Source organism: Pteropus medius, unplaced genomic scaffold (assembly GCF_902729225.1).
Source record: "Pteropus medius unplaced genomic scaffold, Ma_sr-lr_union100, whole genome shotgun sequence".
Lineage (NCBI taxonomy): Eukaryota > Metazoa > Chordata > Mammalia > Chiroptera > Pteropodidae > Pteropus > Pteropus medius.
Window position 1 is genome coordinate 12,762,157 of NW_024349519.1, and position 21,315 is coordinate 12,783,471.

The 21,315-nt window shown below is 34.9% G+C and overlaps 1 protein-coding gene across 4 annotated transcripts in view; it reads right to left on the bottom strand.

Annotated features, from left to right (window-relative positions):
- Positions 1-21,315, bottom strand: part of BMAL2 (basic helix-loop-helix ARNT like 2) — a 63,299-nt gene that overhangs the window by 25,903 nt on the left and 16,081 nt on the right. The window contains exons 2-8 of one of the 4 annotated variants that reach the window (XM_039882440.1): positions 16,554-16,704; positions 14,984-15,085; positions 10,484-10,525; positions 7,275-7,432; positions 3,983-4,062; positions 2,396-2,488; positions 350-467 (exon numbers count right to left, since the gene is read on the bottom strand). In XM_039882440.1, coding sequence (XP_039738374.1) covers positions 350-467; positions 2,396-2,488; positions 3,983-4,062; positions 7,275-7,432; positions 10,484-10,525; positions 14,984-15,085; positions 16,554-16,704 — 744 coding nt within the window. The remainder of the gene's footprint in view (positions 1-349; positions 468-2,395; positions 2,489-3,982; positions 4,063-7,274; positions 7,433-10,483; positions 10,526-14,983; positions 15,086-16,553; positions 16,705-21,315) is intronic. The other 3 variants (XM_039882442.1, XM_039882441.1, XM_039882443.1) reach the window with 3 other exon arrangements.

The window sequence follows — 21,315 nt, forward strand, 5'->3', positions numbered from 1 at the left end:
AATTGAATAATGAAAACTCCAGCAATTTTTTTACCCCAAATGATACTTTCTTATAAAGATATTATTAGCATATGAAAAATAGCAACTATGAAGCAATCACAGTTTCCTCAAACGAAGCATCTTCATATGCATATAGTATTTGTTTTTATATGTGAGTATGAATATAGGAATTCTCTATACAGTTATATTGGTTTTTTTTCAACTCTGAGGTTGATTGTGAAGCTTACTACATAATTCTCTTCTTGATAAAACCATAATTAGATAACTTTTCAAAAACATTATATAGCTGTACTTTTAACTAATAAGTATAATTACATTAAGCAGTAAGCATGTTGAAATGAGCACTTACTTTTGGCATCTATGAGCTTCTCTCTTGGTGAAATATCAGAAGAAGACAGTTGTTCCTTTACTTTGGCAACATCTTTTGGATGTAGGAAGTCAAAGAAACTTTGTCCAGTCAAACTAGCCTATTGATAAAGTAGACATTCATTTAAAATCAGTACCATAATTTTTCTACGTTTCCTTATAAAGACGTATGATAAATACTTTCTTTTGTAAAGTTGCTTTTTCTTAAGCTCAAAGATACATCTACTACACTGCGTGACATTAATGTTAAAAGCAGGGTCATACTTGTAAATAGAAAAAATACACAGAACCATAATTGGATACACACAAATCACACAAAAACACCTAACCACTAATATTCTATTTACTCTTGTTAATATCTCCCAATTTGTATACATTACTTCTAAATTATACTATGATTTTCTTTAAACTGCATCCTGGGTAAAAGTAAAGCAATTATAGTATCATATGGAAGTCATTGAATATCTGTGATTTTATGGCATGACTCAGAGATTTATCATACTGTTAAAAAAAATTACCATGCTACTGAAAAACAAAATCCCACCCGGGACACCTTTCACTTGCCATTCCACTTCTAACATGCAGAGCATTCCTAGGTCTGGGCCTTTGCTCCATGGTCTTGTCACCTGGAATTCATTACCCCTTCTCTTCTCTACAAACTCAATTCCCTAGCCAATCCAGCCAATTGCATTTTACTCCCTAGAGTTCTTAGATTCTCTCTCTCAATGCAAAATGTCTTCCTCTCCTTCTCTGCACTTCTTAAAGCCTAGCGGACATTCTACTTTGCATGTAAAGTCCTCCCTGACCCATAGTGATCATGCGTCTTCTGAACTCCTTTATTACCCAAGTAGATATTCCTATAGGAGATAGAACAAATGGATCAGATGGTACAAGTAGCCCGGATTACCTGGCAGTTAGATACCTCATACTAAAACAAATAAATGAAAACCTAGCAATCTGATTTACACAGCAGTCTATTGTGTGATTGGTTAATATAAATCTGATCAAAACTCTGCTTTAGAGCAAATCAGATTTCTGAATCTGAAAAGCTGGGGACCAGACCCTGTACCATGGTCATGCCAAAGTCCTGAGCAGTCAGTGGGCCTCTTGAATGGTCTCTGAAATGCAAAGTCAGTGCCCAGTAAGACTGGATTCCATCCATGTCCCTAATTTGGAAGTCAGTGCTACTTTGAATTGTCGATTACCTTAGTGCATGCATATGTGTGTGATGTTCTCCATTTCCAATTAGAAAAAAGAATAATCAAGTCTTGCCCTGCTTTTGTGCACCCAGCTATGACCAGCCGCATGATTCATTTGGCTCAGAATATCTTTCTCTAATATTTAGTTCATTACCTATGAATGCCTTCTCTCTCTTCAAATTTTTAAGTTTGAAGGGAATATAGGCTGAAAGTAATGAGCATTATTTAAGATTAAATCTTTGGACTATTTGGTTTCTAAAAGGAAACCATGGGTGCTAGTTTATTCACTCTGTTGGATTACTTTCAGTGCTATAGTTTTTAAGCAACTAGTTTAAATTACAAAGAGTTCAGTAATGAGGAGATAAAGCAATCACACAGCTAGTTAAATAAAAAAATGTATTTCAGATTTGTTGCCAGAGTTTAAATGAAAAGCTGTTATGAAATGCATATAACTTAATAATAAATACTAATGCCGTCTCTTTGCTGAAACAGAGAAGGGTGACTAATATTTTTCAGACATTCAAATATGACATTTTATTCAGTCTTTACATCCTGAGTAACAGGCTTAATCATCATTTCCATTTTTTACATAGGAGGAAGCTGAGGTTCAGGAAAATGAAATGAGTTGCTGAAGGTCAGGAAGTGAACACTCTTGTCAGTAATAAAAACCTATACCATTTCCACATATCTTTCCATCTCTCCTGGAGTTCTAACTCAGCAGAACCTAATCCCACAGCCCAATGGGAAGAAAGGGTTCAGAAAGACAGCTTCAAAATATATTTGTTCAAAAAGACTAAACATAGTGTGAAAATTTCCTCAGTTTTGGATACCTGATCATAATTAAGTATTTTGGAGACTGACTTAGAAACGAAGAGAATCTTTCCTCTTTCACATCCAACCACAAATAGGAAGCCTTCTGCAGTCTAGGATTTAAAAATATGAAAGTAAATATTTTTAAATATCATCTGTCTCACACACATTCAGATTCTGTGGAAATTACTGTAGCAATAAAATTAACAGTGGTCATAGATCTAATAAAATTAATATTAAGAAATTTTCTTAAGATATGTGTAAAAAGATTTATAAAGAACATGATATTGGACCCCAATTTAAACTAATGTTTTTGACATGAGAAGTTCAGCCACAAAATATTTTGTTGAAATATTTCCTAATATAAAAATTATCTATACCAAATTCTATTCTACTGCATACAGAAACTGTGTAAAGACATCAAAACATATCAATAACAATGACTGTGTATGGATGTGTTGAGATGAAAGGATATGCAGACTGGGGATGAGGAAGAGATAAAAATATTCTTCTGTATACCTCTTTATACTTTGAATAATGGTAAACTATCACTAGATAATGATAAGGTATCATTCTAAACTAAATTTTAAAAATTCTAATATGTCAGCTACTCCCATAAGATCTACCAAGTAAATCCTCTGTGACCAAACTAACCAGAAATGGATATGTCTGGACACACAGAGTAAGTCTGGTACCTCGTCTCTTGACATTGCTTGAACTAATTTTTACCAACTGGATATAAACATGAGGTGAAATCAGCAGACACGTTCTACAGGGGCATTACTGGGGCTACATTAAGTTATGGCTGAAAAAACACTTAAAGATTGGTGAAAGAGCTTCCAAAGCATACTATACATTTCACTATCTTTAATAATCTTTTGTTGTCTGCAAAAAAACAAAAAAATCCTTTATATTCCTGTCAGGAATATTATATTTACATTTAGATGTTCAAATAAAAGAGGGGCTTTTATAAAAAGTTTTTAAAAATTGGCAAACATAAATGAAAAATCTTTCTGTTTAATCATACTATGGCTTAAAGTCCAGTAGTCATAGCACAAGAGCAAGACACTTATTACCTCCTGGGGCACGGGGGGAGGATGAGCCAATGATATGGTCATATTTTCCATGTCAAATAATCCTCTAGAACAGTGAATCTGAAAACCCATACATATGAAGTGATGAGGACAGAAATGTCAGAGCATCACCTAATAACTCATTAAGCAAGCAGTGACTGGCTAATGTGCAGAGAACATGATCCTGAAGGAATAGGATACAAGGTAGATGGCTTTGAAAGAGGTGGTAATAGTGGGGAATAGATCCTAGACACGGGAAGTGAGGGCATTAAGCAGTATAAAGAGCTTAGCATTAAAAACAAGCCTTGCTCCATTTTTTAGAAAATGCCCATCCTCTGTCTCTACTTCCATTAGCACAAATTAATATAACATGGTTACTTGTATAACTTTAATTTTTATGTTAAAGGAAATTTGGAGCAACATAGAGTCCTATATGTTTATAACAGGAAGCACACTGAAGAAAATCTGCTTCTCAGATTTCAAATAAAAATCAAAGGGAAAATACAACTTAGACAACTATATCTCCTTACTTACCTTCAGGATTAAGTGTCTGAGCTCATTTTCCTGAATAAATGAAGGTCGATAATTATCTCCTGCATAAAAATTTGTCATACCTAAAAATAAACAAGTCAAAAAGTTACTAAAAATATAGTAGGGTTGGGAACGTAGTAAGTCGTCAATGAACATTAGTGATGCTGCTGCTGCTGGCGAGGATATTAATGATGGCATTCTCTCTGTTAACATGTTCTTAGATCTCCTCTGTAATCGTTCTCTCCCTTTGTTATTACTAGATTAAAATTTCCTACTTTTAGATTGAAAATTCTTGAAACTACTTATTCATTTATACTCAAGTGCAGACAGTAAGAGCTCTCTGTAAAAAAAAATAAAATAAAATGCATCGATATTCTAGAATTTAGTTATTTTTATAATTTCTTAGCTTATTAAAACTAGTCATATGAATTACCCTTAATGGAGGTGATTCTTGAATTCTAAACAAATTTTATCGAGTCATAGATTCTTCTATATGATCCTTTAAACATCATATGGAGACTTCTGATAATATACAAAAATTATAAAGTATAAGTAAAATGATTTGTTTTAAGCCCTTAGCACAAAGTTTACTGTATTAAGATGAACGTCTCTAAAGCTACTGAAGAGCTGGCAAAAATGATAAGGAATTATCAGGTCAAAAGTAGGATCTACCAACCTTAACTTGGAAAGCCCTTCACAGTCACAAGGGGGTACAGGGGACAGTTAAGCCAAGCTGCTGCTGTCCCCAGATAGCTCTGGGCAAGAGTGATTCAGAAGAGGTAAATCAATTCCCTCCTTTATACTTCCCAAGCCCCCTAACCACAATCCCCTCGTTGCTTTTGCAAGATAAAAAAGTAGGGTAACACCCTGAGACATTTCAACCACAAATTGGCCGTTGAATAGATTTGCAGCCTAAACTCACCAATTACCTAAGTGGTAAGGAAAAACAAAACCAGAAAATCAAAAACACCTCATGGTATAACTTGGTAAAGTTTTCTCAAACTGGTAACACCCCTAAGAGCCCGGCATAAGCAAAAGAAAATCTTCTCTTTTGGAATCTACCTTCTAGGTAGGCCTCACAGAATTCCCAGAAATGATTTGTTGTTGTTTTATTACTACTACACAGCAGCCTTGGAGGAGGAAGTTGAGAAGGGTGGGCTGAAAGATGCAGGACCAGACCAGGGTATAGCAATAACTCTACTTGAAGAAGGCAGGGACATTTACAGGTCTGGCCTGAAGCAAAGTTGGCAGAAGTATGCCGACAAAATCCTGTTAGTATAAACCGGGCAAAATGGGTGAGCCCCAACTAGGTGAGAGTGAGCGAGGACATGGAACGGAGAAAAAGAAGACAGTGAGAGTGGAGCGGAAGCTAGGGTGAGGCGAGTTAGTAAAGTGCATGCTGGATATGCTGTATACCTGCCAAAGAGTGTAACAAATTCCACTGTCAGATTTCTGATGGCAAAAACAAATAAGAAACACAGTCGCTTACTTGTGTCACAGTGTGTTCGAAGGGCTAAAAAAATGACAATTTGACAATGATAATGATAATGACAATAACGGGTATTCCTCCTGCTCTTGCCACCACCTCTGCCATTTGTGAACCCTGTGCTCACCCTTTCTATGCATTCTTTACTCTTAACGACAACCCTATGAGGCATATCCATTATCCCTGTTTTATAGATATGGAAGTTGAGGATTAGAATGTTAAGTAACTTGAGTAAGTCACATAGAATTTAAGTCAGGGAGCCAGTTTGCCTCCAGCACCCACATGCACGCACAACTGTGCTCTGTCACCACTATTAAGACCACATACACAGAATGCCCACAGGTTCTCCGAAAGTGCATGATGCGGAGCAGGGCTACCCAGATATGGACTGCAGACCCTTGCTAACAGCCAACTGTGGTGAAATGAGTACAGAAATTCAGAATCAGCACTTAGACACCTTATTATAGAAATGTAAGGTTGTTGTGGCTTCCCAGCTCATGATCATTTTTCCAGTAATCAACTGGATGAGGGTGGGGAACACTTGCCCTTCACCCGGAGGGTTTCAGAACCACTGCTGTCGAGTATATTTAAAAAATCATTTCACCATCCTTCTGTCTTTAAAGTAATCATGCATAGACCAAAATAGCATGATCTATACGCAGCCCTCTGATGACCTGGTGTGTCTGATGTCAAGCACGTTGGCGGTACGCTCTAGTAAGTGCTCTAGAATGCAGGCCCAATTGCTTTAAGTCATCTCACTTGGGGTAGCACTAACTAAAGGGTCTGATGAGTACTTGTCCACCTCACTTCGGCTTAGGAGGGCCAAGGGTGAAACCTATGGTCTGTTCCAAGAAATCGCCTCTGGATTTACTGTCTCCTTCCTACTCCTCTCACTTGTACCTCCGCTTAACATCCCTCCCACTAGGTTTTACTGCTCTCTTCATGGATATATGTCTCTCCCTTGTCCAGCCATGAATCCCTAGAGCCCAGAGATCTTGCCTCTTTCATTTTTTTATATTCCCAGCACAGAACAGGAGTCTAGCTGATGCTCAGTTCGTGTTTGTTGAATTAGTTGATTGATTCATGGCTTCTCCCTCAGGTCCTCCTCCTTCAGAACATTGCGAATGTAAAAACTCTTGGGTAATTTTAGGCTTGCAATCAAATGACCTCAGCTGAGCCTACAAAGGTTGACTGCCGAAAGATTTAAGAGAAATATTGCATGCAACTTATGCAAGAGCCAGCTGTAGGTAAAAGAGAATCTTATTTATCTCATTTCACAACAGACTTATGAAAATAAGACCGCCAATCGTGCTCCCACTGCCAGGCAGCGTCCGAACACTTGCATTGCTCTGTGTGGCACTGAAGGACTCAAGGCCTGTACTTTCTTTTCCCAACCTGCACGCAGTTAGCTGGTTGGAGTGCCTCTGCCATTTCTTCTACCATATGGAAATCTGCCAAGAATTTAAAATTATAATTCTACATTTCAGGACTTCTAAAATACCGAGAGGTATATATAGCAGGCATTGTTAACTTCATATTATACATGGGAAAACAAGTAGAAATGTAAAGACTTTTGAAGTTCACACAGTAATCTTAAGATAAAGCTTGTAGTAGATTGAAGTTTTCTGACAACCAAATTAGTATCCTCTCCACACACAGAATATGGACAAGCATCAACTTAATGCCTCTAAAGCTGAAAGACACCTTTGTATAGCATCTCGACAGTCAATAACAACAAAACAACCAGAGAGACCTCAATTGCAGGAAAGGCTTCACAAATCTAAGCATGGAGGTCATTTTCAAACTCACCTTTTAAAGATTTCAAGTATTGAACGGCCATTCTTAAAACTGTAAGTTTGTCCAGTTTTCGTGCCATAGGCTTGCACTGAGGGAGCATTGCTGACAGTTCTTCAATCAGGTTATTCATTTTATCTCTCCTCCGTTTTTCAGTTTGGCTATGAGCTTCTCTGAGAAGGAAAAGAAACCTCTTTTATACTTCACAGTCAGCAGACCCACAGTGACCTGGGAATAGGAATGGCATTTAAAAGATTCACAGTGCTTTCACCCCCACCCACTACCTTTCCTCCATTCTTCCCTACCTTATTTCCTGAAACATTTTAAGAACAGAGACATCTGTCTGAGAGCGTGGTGAGTGGTTTTTTTACTTTCCTCCAGTCTTAGAGGAAGAGATGAGTAGCCTTTTCAAAGGTAACTCCTCTCTGGTGTTTGCTTAAACAATTATCAACATTTTAATCTCATTCTCTCTCATAGCTCCTCTCATGGGTCTATAAACGTGTGCAAGTCTCTTCCCTCTGATAAAACCCCTTTCCCTAATTCTAGGGGTTCCCTCCCGCTTGCTACTGTCTTCCCTTCTCGGCCAGCTTCCTGAAAGAAGGCAGTCTCCAGTCTTTCTCAGGCACTTCTCCATCTATTAAAGCCAACCTTTCACAATCCCCACTCCACTAAAACTATTCTAGCAAGGGTCATCCTTATCTTATGCAATCTCTTGCTGATCCCTGCCTTGAGTTTGACACAACTGACATTCCTCATTCTTTGCCTGGCTTCTGTCACCTCTCCTGTTCCTCTATTCTCCCTCCTCAGCCCAGTCCCCTTTGTCTCTTTACTTGGCCCTTCCTCTATCCTTAAATACCTGTGACCTCAAGATTCCTTACTTGGTACCACTCTTTCCTCACATAATAGCTTCACCCTAAGAGATCTCGTTCCCTCATAAGGTTTTATAACTATTCATAAGCTAGTAACCATTAAACTGCTATACTTTATCCAGTTCCTGACTTTTGGAACTAGAATTATGTGCGTAACTGATTCCCAAACACCCTAAAACTCAGGAAATCCCAAGCTGAATGCTTTTCTGCAATTTACCCCATTTTAATTCTCTTTCTTCCACTAGTCCTTTTTTTCTCTTCTATAGAGTTCATCTTGGTTGGTTATACCACTTGACTTATTCTATACCCTTCCTCTTCTTCACCCTGAAGGGCCAAATAAACACAAACTCCCATAGACTCCAGTTCTTAAAATATTTCTTAAATATGCCTCCCCCTCTCCACCCACTCTGTAACTGCCTTAATTCAGGCCCTTGTGATATAGCTCATTGCACTTACCCCCAAAAGCCTTTTAAAGTGATGTTCTTTTTTCTAATGTCTTCCTCGTCTAGTCTATCCTACCCAATACTTTCAGAATTATCATTCTAAACAAACCAAATCATCTAATCCACTGCATTAAACTGCCAAAATGTGTTTCCACTGCCTGTGAGGAATGGCCAAACTCCCTAATGACATTCCAAGTTTCACCATGACCTGGTTTATCCTTTCATCTCTCCATGTCTTTCCCTAGAGCTCCAAATGTTATACAGCAGCAATGCCAGATGACTTGCTAGTCTTCAAACATGCCATGTCGTCTTTCATATCTCATCTACGTCTTGCTATTTCTTAGGCTTCTATATTCGTGGGAAGACCCTACTCCTTCAAAGCCAAGCTCAGTTATTCTTCTGAGATGCTTTCTTTGATTACTGCATAATTAATCACTTCCCTCTCTCAGCTTCCTCAGCGCCTCTACCATAATTTACTGAATCTAAGCCACCATTAATTGTAAGATACATTATTTAATGCATCACAAATCACAAGGAAAGAAAAATGCTGCCAAATAACAGGAAGATGCCATTGATAAGACATTTTTCTCAGATGATAAAATGTTAGGGGGCAAATGTATATCTTAGATTTCAAGAATTAGGCTATTTTACTCTTCACACTTAACTGTAAACATCTGTTTCTCCTATAACGCTCAGATCATAGCAATTCCTTAATTTTTATATAAGAAGAGTTTAAAAGGGATGATTCGATGGGAAAGAGGATAAGTAGGAGACTTGCCTTGATCTGTTGTTATAGCAATTTTAAATTAGATGAAAGAAAATGTAATTTTTCCACATTAAAGTGGGGGAGAAGCACTGATGGAGACTGATGCAGCTAATGCTCCTCCTCTCCCCAAAACATTCCCCCTCGGACAATGCCACTCCTGGAACAAAATATGGACTTTTGGGTAAATTATATGGAATTCAAATTACATGTGTATTTACATAAAATTGAGTTATCTACTCATACATTGGTCTATCCATGACCAACTTTCAGATTAAAATTTTATAATTAAAAAGTGTTATAGTTATCTTCTTGCTAAAATGATCACCTCTTTTTTCTACCAGTATTACCCATTAAAATAGACAGTAACATTGGACAGAGATGCCTGATCTAGAGAATGTACAGCAGAAGGCAGTGTGCTCTCTCTCGGAGCTGAAGTTTGGAGGGAAGTGAGAGCAAGGCCACTGGAGAGAGCAATGAATGATGACAGTGGGAGCTAGGTATCTCAGACGAAGGTGAAATAGCCACTTTTTGAATGAGGTACTGTACTTGAAGGAAGTACACCTGAAAAGATTTCTGGAGGATTTATTAAGAAGGGGCATATTTATCCAGAGACTAGTTCTCTGCTTAAAAATTTATTAGGACCCTGGCTCTTAAGTCATATACTGTTACCCCCATTTTGAATCATATCAGTGTTTTGTAGAATCATATCCATAAAACAGAATAAAAGAAAAAGCAAAGCTGATATCTAGCCATGTTGCCAGATGCAGAAAAATTCTGTGTTAATATTGAAACAACTGACAAAGAATTTAAGATGATGGATTACTAATAATCAGATGCTTCTCATAAGTAATTCTGATTTGTTTATAGCATGAATCAGCTTTTTCTCTAGTGCTAAAACTAAGTTTTTAATAAACAGCTATCTCAAGAAAAATTTAAAGATACATAAGCCGAATGTTATTCAAGTATATAGAAAAGAAAGGTAATGGTTACTTAATAATCACTACTTCTCACAGCATAACTAACATATGAGAAAAACCTAATATTCATGAATCCATTATATCTTGACTTCACCTTTTGTTTTGGCTAAAGGTGTACATGTGTGAGACCTTTCCACCCACCAGGTACCATCTCAACAGTTCAAAGTACCTGAAGGACTTCATTTTTACTTGTTGTTCACCATCTTCCACTCTACAAAAAAGCAGGGCAAAATATCAAACTACATGAAACAGCTTTTCTATAATCCTTGAGAGAAAAATAAATGTGAGCTTAAGTCCAATGGACTTAATTCCTATTAAGTATTTAGTTATAAATGCTACCCTGAGCTCCTAATGACTTGAAATGATTTTTACTTTCTACATGAGCTATTCGCCTACTAAAGCTGACAAGCACATCAGCCCCATCAAGATAATAAAAATTATATTAACTGACAATGAACAATCCTTGGTGTTCTATTTAAAAATTAACCCATGCCAATATTGAGAAAAAACATAATTTTCATGGAAATAACTTTATTTTTAAAACAATTGATGTCTTAACCAAAAATTTTATAGAAGCTGTATTAAAACAGGCTGAAAATGCATTAAGAATCTCAGATCTTTAATCAAAGAAATTTATTTTGCCTAAAAACATCTGGATGATAAGAAATATCAAAAACTGGAAACTCTGATCACTTGCCAATATTATTGCATTAGTATACTTGCTAGCAGAATATACTAAATGTATATTTATGTATAAATATTTATATACAAATATAGATACATATGTGTGTGTGTTCATTCAGAAATGCAGTCACCAGACCACTACCACTGATAGTTATAGACTACTTTCGACATTAAAAAATTATGCAGGTGAGTAGTTTTTCAAAAATATGTAGTTTAAAATTATATTTCCAAATGTATCATTTTTAAAATGGACATTGAAAAATTCAGGGAAAAGCACCCATGATCTCACCTGGAATAATCATAGTTAACATTTTAATGGGTCTCCCTATAATCTTTCCTAAACATGTATTTAGATACACACACAAAAACAGCTTTGACTATTTAACTTAGCCACAGTGTGTCTGTGTGTGTGTGTGTATACACACGCACACAACAAAATTCAGATCACAGTGTATTATTAACACTATTACATGACTATTTTCCCATAAGTTCAATTATTGGAGAACATAATTTGAAATAATTGCATAGTGGCCCACTGGCTAACTATAGTATAATTTAATCATTTTCTAGGCTTTGAAAAAACTTTGACTTATCTTTGATCTATTTTATTTATTAGAACTATTTTGAGTTTTTAATAATATTTTCCTGCTTAAAAAATATATGCTGTTTACAGAATATTTAATAAAATTTATAAAGAGATGCTTATAAATATTCAAAAAAAAGCTTGGGTGCTTTTCCTTCTCACGGTCTAAATAAAGGATAGCTTTCATATTTATGGTACTTTGTCAAAAATATTTTCACATGTTATTTGATTCTCACAATACTGGAGAATCATGTAGTTTTAACTATTCCCCTTTTACAGAAGAAAGAATAGAGGCCAGTAAGGTTGATGACTGCTCAGGGTCACATACCTAACAGGAGACTGGGTGAAGCTAATTCTATCCAGAATGGTGTGCCTTCCCCTATGTCTTGCTATTTCTCTCATCATTGTCAGTCTGCTCGGTACATATAAAATTAAAGAACTTCTCTGAAGCAAAAGAGAGAGTCAGATTAAGTCAGCTTCTTTTCTCTTTTTAGCCTGCCTTCATATTTGGGAACTAAAACAGAAAATAATGCCACAGGTAGTGATTTTCTTCCTAATGGTCTGGAATTATATATACATACATTTCAATTTTACAAGGCAAGCTTTGGCCGTTTTAAATCATGCTTTTGCTTTGATTATATATGTGTTTTAGAAAATTAACTCACTGACTGAAATTGCCTCCTTGATGAAATCTAAACCTATTGTACTTATGAAATCCAAATTCAATACCTTTATTTAATGGTCTCTGGTAAAACAGAATAAAGGCATGATCGTATCGTGTTAGTCAAATAATTCATTTCTTTGTTTGCAGCACAAACCTAGATAATTAATAAATCTGCTCTTTTTTCCTCCATGCTGGCATTTGGTCTATAGTCATAATATTTTTACATGTGAATTTTAATAAGCTTTCTGATATTAATAATATTCACATCACTTGGATGCAATTTCTTACTGTAGCATCTTACACTACAGTAGCATAATTTTTTCAAAAAACAGTGCAAGCTTTTCCTGAACACTATTTTCACTACATTTTGAATGAAATGTTGGACCTCTCCCTAAATCGACCAAAGACAAATTAAATTGGAAGTATATATAATCAAAACATTTTCCAGATTTGCCATTTTTCATACATTCCTCTTTTGGAAACTTTCTTCCTTTTGCTTCTGAGATACTACTCCCACTTTAGAGCCACATCTTCTCACATTTCAGGTAGGATTCCCCTCTTCCCTTTACTGTGTTGAGGTCCATGTACTTCCAGAGTATATCCTCAGTTCCCTAGTGACTGCCCCCATGCCAGTCCCCATATCTGCTTTCTGTACATTCTTGCTGTCTGAATCTCTATCCAGGTCAGGCCACAGCCCTTAGTCCAGACCCTCATATCCAAATGCCTACTTGAAGATCCCATATATATCACAGTTTTCTTGTGTCCAAAACTGAATTCTTCTTTTCCTCAATCTCAATGAATGATAGATAATACCATCTTCCATTTAGGTGACCAAGTCAGAAAACTTGGACACTTCTTATTTTCCTGCTCTCCCCAACCAACAATCATGAAATCTTGAGATTCTATCTTTTAAATGTGTCATAATATGTCTCTTCCTTTCCAGGCTCTTCCTGTCAGGGCCACACTCTCAGACCAATGCTCAGAAAATCTAATCGGTAAAAGTCTCTCAGGTGTTTTCTCTGCCTGCTGGGTTTTCCTCCCTCAGTCCATGCTGCTTTCAGAGTGGTCCTTCAAAAATGTAAATCTGTACCACTTTATACCTACAAGGATAGCTTTTAATTTTTTAAATGGAAAGTAACAAGTGTCAGGAAGGATGTGGAGAAAATAGACCCCATGCACATGGCTAGCGAGAATGTAAAATGGTGCAGCCACTGTGGAAAAGAGTTTAGTGGGTCCTTAAAAATTAAACATAAAATTACTGTATGACCCAGCAATTCTACTTCCAGGTATATACCCAAAAGAATCGAAAGCAAGGACTCAGATACTTGTATACCAATGTTCCTAACAGCATTAGTCACAATAGCCAAAAGATAAGAACCCAAATGCCCACTGATAGGTGAAGAGATAAACAAAATGTGGTATATAAGTACAATGGAATGTTACACAGCCACAAAAAAAAGAATGAAATTCTGATACATATTACAACATGGCTGAAATCTGAAAACATTATGCTAAGTGAAATAAGCCAGACACAAAAGGACAAGCATTATATGATTCCACTTATAGGACATATCTAAAAAGTAGAAAAGAACTTACTAGGGGCTGAGGGAAAAGGGATACGAAAAATTTTTGTTTAATGGGTACAGAGTTGCTGATTGGGTGATGACAAAGTTTTAGAAATAGTGGTGATGGCTGCACAACATTGAGTATAACTAATGACAGTGAATTGTATACTTAAAAATAGTTTAAATGGCAAATTTTATGTTATGTATTTTACTACAATAAAAAGTTTTTTTAAAAGTACAAAGGCAAGCAATTTTTAAAAATGTAAATCTGATTAAATTCTTCTCATGCTTAACATCCTTCCATTTTCCTTATCGCATTCAAGATAATTTCAGATTCCTTCGTTCAGTAGACTTTAATGACCCAGTCCATGTTTATCCCTCAAGTCTCATGGCTCACCCACCTCTATGTGCACCTCTGCTCTGCTGTGACAACCACTTGCTTCCAGTTCAGCAGTGTGCTAATGATACCTTGTGCTTCTGCACAGCTATTCTTCTGCATAAAATATCTCCTCTACTCCTGCTCTAAATGGCTCATTTCCATTATTCATTTAAAACTTAAGTCAGCATCTCCAGGAAGCTGTCCTTCACTCTTGATCCCAACATGATTTAAATCCCCAACTTTCTTTATGGCCATAATACCTAGAATCTCTATTGTGGCAATTACCACGACGTATAACAATTATTTGTATATCTCCCATTTCTACAAGGTTCTGTGTCGTATCTGTATCTCTGAGTCAACTGAGTGTCACACACTCAATAAATGTTTAATGACTACATTCCAGGGAATCTTCATCAATAACCGTTTTAAAGAATCAGCTCTCCATTCAAAACCAACAGTGCTAAAGAAAAAGTTAACTTTCTCTTACATTATTCTTTGTTTATAAATATCAAACACTCTCAGGCTCCATCGATGAAATCAACTTCATATCTATTGACTGGTTTTCATGCCCTGAGTCTCTTGGAAGGATGCTGTCTAATCAGTACTTTGTAAAATCCATAAAGCATTTTGACAACCATCATTTTGGAAAATGATGAGATGAAAGAAGGACTGGGGCAGAATGGAAAAGTTCTGGGATAGATAATGAGCAAATCAGTGGGGTGTATACTCTTTCTTCTGCCACGATATGCCCTCTTCAATTATGAATAATGCTTGACTGATAGTGCAGGACTTACCTGCTGCCACTGGATGCTGATATTTCTATCCTTGTTGAAAGGAGATAGGTAAAGGGATTCTGAGAATGATTTTTCACCACTTTTTCTGTCATAATTCCTGACCTGGAGGGAAAGAGGCCTTGGGTCGTCCCTACCCAGACACACTGGGAAATGGACAGCCTATCCTCAAGAGCTAGAAGTACTCCATCTTGTCCAGTTAGAGACAGAAAGCAGAGTGTAATAAACTACCTCATAACAATTGGGCGGTCTAACTAGTTGTGTAATGTTGGGCAAGCTGCTTGATATTTCTGAGTCCTAGCTTCATTTTCTAAAATTTCTAAAATCTTTAGTGTTGCCTTCTGCCAAAAAATCATTCATTATCGGTCAGTACTTTGCATAGTTATATTTGTCCTACCAATGACCTTATTTATTCCACAAACCACTAAGTTCTCAACCATGCCCCCTGCATGGCATAAAATTATGTTACCGCTAGTACTCACTGCTCTCACTTCAACAGCCATAATCTTATTTAGATACTAAGAATGGACAGTGGTGCTTATGATTCTAAAGGAAAAGGAAAACAAAAAGGGCTAACAGTCACTTCAAGTTCAAGGTAAGTGGGTACTACCAACTGATAATTTAGGATGTAAAACACCAAACAGTCTAGAGAGACTGTCACTTGGCCATCTGCAGTTATTTATGATTGTTTTCATTAATAGAGGAGACTGAGAATACAGACAGCCAAAAGCAGTAATCTTCAAGTGACTTACATATGTCTTGGAAAGTGCATTAGTACTTAAATTTGAATAACACTAATTCTGCTGTCTTGAAAATTGAAGCTAAATGATAAAGTATATTGGGAAGAACTGAGTTAAAGAGAGCTAGGATGTTTCATTATGTCCTCTTCTTGTCCCCCTACTCAGAATTTTTCCCTTCAATAGTGATGGACAACTATCATTAACTTTCACATTTATGGAAAGTACCATAAAATGAATTGCTTTAGATTTATATTTTGTCATATTACTTTCTCCACATAAACTCTAGCTTTGGGAAAGTCATAAAAGAATATTTGGGGCTGCAAGCAATTTCAAGCACCAAAAATAAACAAGGATAGTAAGTATTCTCAACACTGATTTATCTACTTGGTTTAATAAATATGGAAAGCAAGAGTTTTTTATGATTCAACTAGCCATAGATAACCAAGGGTTGGTTATTATATAAATGATGAGTAAAGTGAGAAGCGAAGTGGTAATTATTATTTTAAGCCAAACCTGCAGGAAGATGTACTCCACAGTTAAGTATGTCAATTAGGAAGACAAATCTCACACTGTGACCATAAACATTAGGCAAATTAACCTTATGCTCCTATGTCTTTGAGACTCCAGTTGACCCTCCTGGATATTTAATAACCTTCAGAGTTGGAGTGAAAAGTTCCAGGTCAGTCAATGTCAGAGGAGACAGGTGGATAAATAATTGTTCCTATCTAAATGTTACTATGTCATTTAAAAAAATTAACAATTTAAAAAGTAATCTTTTTCTTTTTTCCCTAGAGTTAAAGATTCCATAGGGTTAGAGGAATAAATTCACTTACTGAGATGGATCTGAATCACTTCCTTTTCGTTTTCTTGGAAACTCTGTCACATGTGGGCTGAAGGATCCAATAGCTATTGGTTTTGTCCATGGGCTCATTTGATTGGAAACCATGGGAGCAATGTACTGGCTGTCATCTAGCAACGCCTCAGCTGTGAGAGATAAAGCACAATAAATCTATTTTAAACATTAAGTTTTACTTTATACATATCCATATCACACATTTTAAATGGTTTTCCTATCTTGAAACTTTAAAAATGTCAACTAAATAACAACATAAATTATGTACACTCAAATTAGAAATGTATTTGTTAGTCCATATTTTTTAAGTTTATTTTTCCCATCTAATTGTAAAAAAATGAATACTGTAGAAAATACAGAAAACACAAAAAAGTTGAAAGAGGGAAAGACCAGATTTCACCAACCAACGTTACTGTTGAAAAATATTTCCTTTTAGAACTTTTTCTATAGTTGTTATTATTTGAAACCATAGTTTATATTCTGCTTTGTCTACTTTCACCGTGATAATAACTTTACAGTGTTATTACAAATTCTTTATAAATTATTCTAATGGCTGCATAATGTAGCATCATGTAGATGTGTTATAGCTACTTAACCACTCTTCTATTGTTAGATGTGTTTGTTTTTATTTTTCACCATCACAATATGTATTGTAGTACATAAAGCTTTTTATCTACTGGTTATTTCTTTGGATAGCACTCCAGAAATGACTTAACAAGGTCAAGGAACATGAATATTTTATACCCTGAATTGATAAATATGATAGTAAAATTCTTTTTGTCTAAAGTGTGGTTTATTACATGTCATAAAATAAAATCAGAATCAATAAATTAAAAATTATATATAGTCCAAATGTAAGCTACTGCCTCATTAATTTACATACAACAAATCTAAACTCATTTGTATCTTAGAGCATAGATTGAAAACATATAAGCAATAAGAGAATGCAATAAATCTATAATAATGGGAAATTTGTAACATATCTTTATCAATAACTGACAGATCGAGCATTCAGAAATGATATAGATTTGATCCACACAATGAACAAGCTTGATATAATAAACATATACAGATCAATATACCTAGCAACTTCAAAATTTAGTATTGTTTTGAGGTACCCATGAACATTTATAAAAATTGACAATATACTCAACCAAAAAGCAAGTAAATCTCAACAATTTCAAAAGATTGGTAGCATACATAAAACATTTTCTGATTACAGTGAAATTATGTTAGATACTTGTAATAAAAAGATAACCAGAAAAAAAACCTGGAAATTAAGAAATACACAAATAACTCATGGATGAGGAAGAATTCAAATGTAAAATTATAAAATATTTGGAACTAAATAAAAATATTATACACAAAAATGTGTGGAGACACTGAGAGCACTACTTAGAGGGAAATTTTAACCCTATATGTTTAAAAAAAGACTGAAATTTAATGAGCTAATAATTTAAGAAATTAGAAACAGACAAGTAAGGTAAATCAAAAGAATTAGATGACAGGAAATCATAAATACTAGAAATAAATGGAATGCAAATAAGTGCAGACCAAAAAAGCTAAATATATGTTCTTCCAAAAATTGGAAAGCCTAATAACCCTTTGGCAAGATTTTTTCAAGAAAAAAAGAGGATATAAATGAATAAAGATAAGAATGGATGTGGGGTAATAATTTTAGATGCACTAGAGATCAAAAAGATAATAAAATTTCTTAAATAACATTATTCTAAATATTTGGAAACAGTTAAAATATTTTAGAAATTTTTTCATTAACAAAAACTAAAGCAAAAAGAAAATCCTGAATATTCCTATATTCTTTCTTATACAAACTATCCCCATATGTAGAAAAAGTAAAGAATATCTTAGCTCCCAACTCTTTTTTTTATGAGGCTTATATAATTTTGATATTCAAACCTGGCAATGGCAGTACAATAATGGTAAACTATAAATCCACCTCATTCATGAACAAAGATATAGAAGTCTTAACAAAATATTAGCAAACAAAATTCACAAATATATAAAAAGAATAACCCATCATGACAAAGATAGTTTTATGCCAGGAATGCAAGTGTAATTTAATATTAATAAATCAATGTAATTTACCACAACATCAGATTAATGGAAAAATATGATTATGTCAATGATAATGCTAATATCTCAAATATTAATCAAGAAATATTGAAAACACTCTCTTTGCAATCAGAAACAAAAATACCTTTTATCACTACCCCTTTTTTAACACTATATTAGAAGACCTGTAAGTAGAGTAAGGCAAGAAAAAGAAATATGAGATATAAAATTTGGAAAAGAAGAAAATCATTTTTTTGCTATTATTGGGAAATACAATTGAATACACAGAACCCCCCCCAAATCAACAGATACATTATCAAAATTAGTGACTGTATGTGAAATCAATATATAAAAAATCAACCGCCTATCTATTCACTAGTAACAAACAGAAAATGACATTTAAATTGATACAATTTATAATAACTCCCCAAAATAGAGTACCTAAAGAATAAATCTAATAAAAATGTATAAGATCTATAAGTTCTCTATGTAAGATCTCTATGGAGAAAGTTATAAAAATTTAAAACATTTAAAAAGATCCAAATAAATGGAAAGATATGCCATGCTTATGGACTGGAGGCCTCAATATCACAAAGATGTCAATTCTCCTAAAACAGACGTGTAATTCCTCTCAAAATGAGTACTCTTTTTTTTTTTTTTTTTTTTTTTTTTTTTTTTTTTTTTGGTAGAACTTCGCAAGCTGAATATAAAATGCATATGCAAGTACAATGGGTCATAAATAGCCAAGGAAAATGTGGGAGGATTTGCCTTTTTAGATATCAAGACATTCTAAAGCTATAATAATTAAGATATTATGGTATTAGTGGATACTCAGTGGGGGAATAGATGAAAGGAAAAGAAATATAGAGCCCATACATGCACATATGGATGTCTGCTGAATGTGAGGTAAAATTTCAGATTAGTGTGTAGAAACCAGCTTTTTAATAAACTTTCCTGGGACAATTGGTTTTCTCTATGGGAAAAAATAAAACCAGACTCCTCACTTTATACCATATATGAAAACCAATTCCAGTTGGATTGAAGACCTAAATATAAAAGGCAAAAATATTTGGTGTAGAAAGAATTTCCCAAATCCTAAAAAGTGAAAGCAATAAGCAATAAAGAATAAGACTGATCAATTCGACCTCCTTAAAATTAAGTTGATGTTGATCAAAAGACACCATAAAGAATGAAACCACAAACTGGGAGAAGGTATTTGTTACACATACAAACAACAAAGGGCTACGTCTAGACTGTATAAAGAATGCCTTTGCAGCAATAAGAAAAAGACCAACAACTCAACAGAAAACTGGATAAAAGACTTTAATGGGCACTTCAAAAAAGAAATTCCAACTCTCAACACAAAGGAAAAGATACCCAATCTCATTACTAAATCAAGAAAATCCAAAGTAAACTATAGTGATACATACCCATCTGGTGGCTGCAATTTAAAAGTGTAAGTGAGGATGTGGAGAAATGAGGATGCACATGCTCTGCTGGTGAGAATGTAAATTGCTACAACTACTTGTAAAGCTGTTTTGCATTACCTAAGTCAAACACACACAAATAACATGTTTCAGCATTCCATTCGTAGGTACATGGAAAAACTAGATATATCTTTAGAGACATGTATAAGAAATGCATTAACAGTATTATAATTAAACAACAAAAATTAAAACCTGAGAAAACTAGAAATTATTTAATTTTCATCAACAGATGTTTATTCACAGAATAGAATACTAACAGCAGTAAAAATGAGTGAAGTAGCAATATACTTATCAATATGGATGAACCTCAAAATAATGCTGGGCAAAAAAAGTCGCAGCCAAAAACATACAGCATGTTTTTTAAAAATTTGAAGTTCAAAAATACACAAAACTAATCAGTATGTTTTTTAGTAATATCTACAAAGTTTGCCACAATATACAGAAAAGCACGGTAACCTTACACTAAATACAGAATTCTGTGCGGGACATGGAATTTTAAAGAATTCATGTTCTATTTCTCAGCGTGGCTGGGAGTTCACAGATAACTGTTTTGTTTTTGTTTTTAAAACTACACACATAACTTTTATAATTCTCTGTAGGTATCAGAGGTCTCACAATAAAGAAGTGGGGAGAATAATTTTAGCAATGATTGTTGGCCACTTAGGAAGTAAGTTTCTTTTTATGGTATCCCAAGACTTCTAGGCCTAGACTCTCTAAATGGGACCGATTTGCAATCACCAAATACCACATAAGGTTAATTATGGTTTCAGCTCCTAGACGCCATTCTAATAGATTCTGAATGGCAGAACACCATCTGTTTCCACAAAAGAAAAAAAAGGAGAATTTCTTATTGATAGCAAATCAACAGGAAAAAATTCACTAACCACACCCTGGTAATACTAAACCCCTCCCACCTCTCTCTTACCTCTCCAACACACACTCAAGCAAGGGCGTTCTTTCCTCCACAGAAGTTCTAAACAAATAAAGATTTTTTGACTTTTACTTTAGGGAGCATTATCTTCACGTTTCAATCCTACTTCCCTATTAATCTTTAAAATAAGAAATAGACTACATTTAGGAAGGAAGAATAATATTCTTTTCACAAAATCAAAATCTGAAGCTCCAGAAGTCTTTGTGTTCCCTAATGAGTGGAGGAGAACTGTCCCATAACTAGCTCTGTTC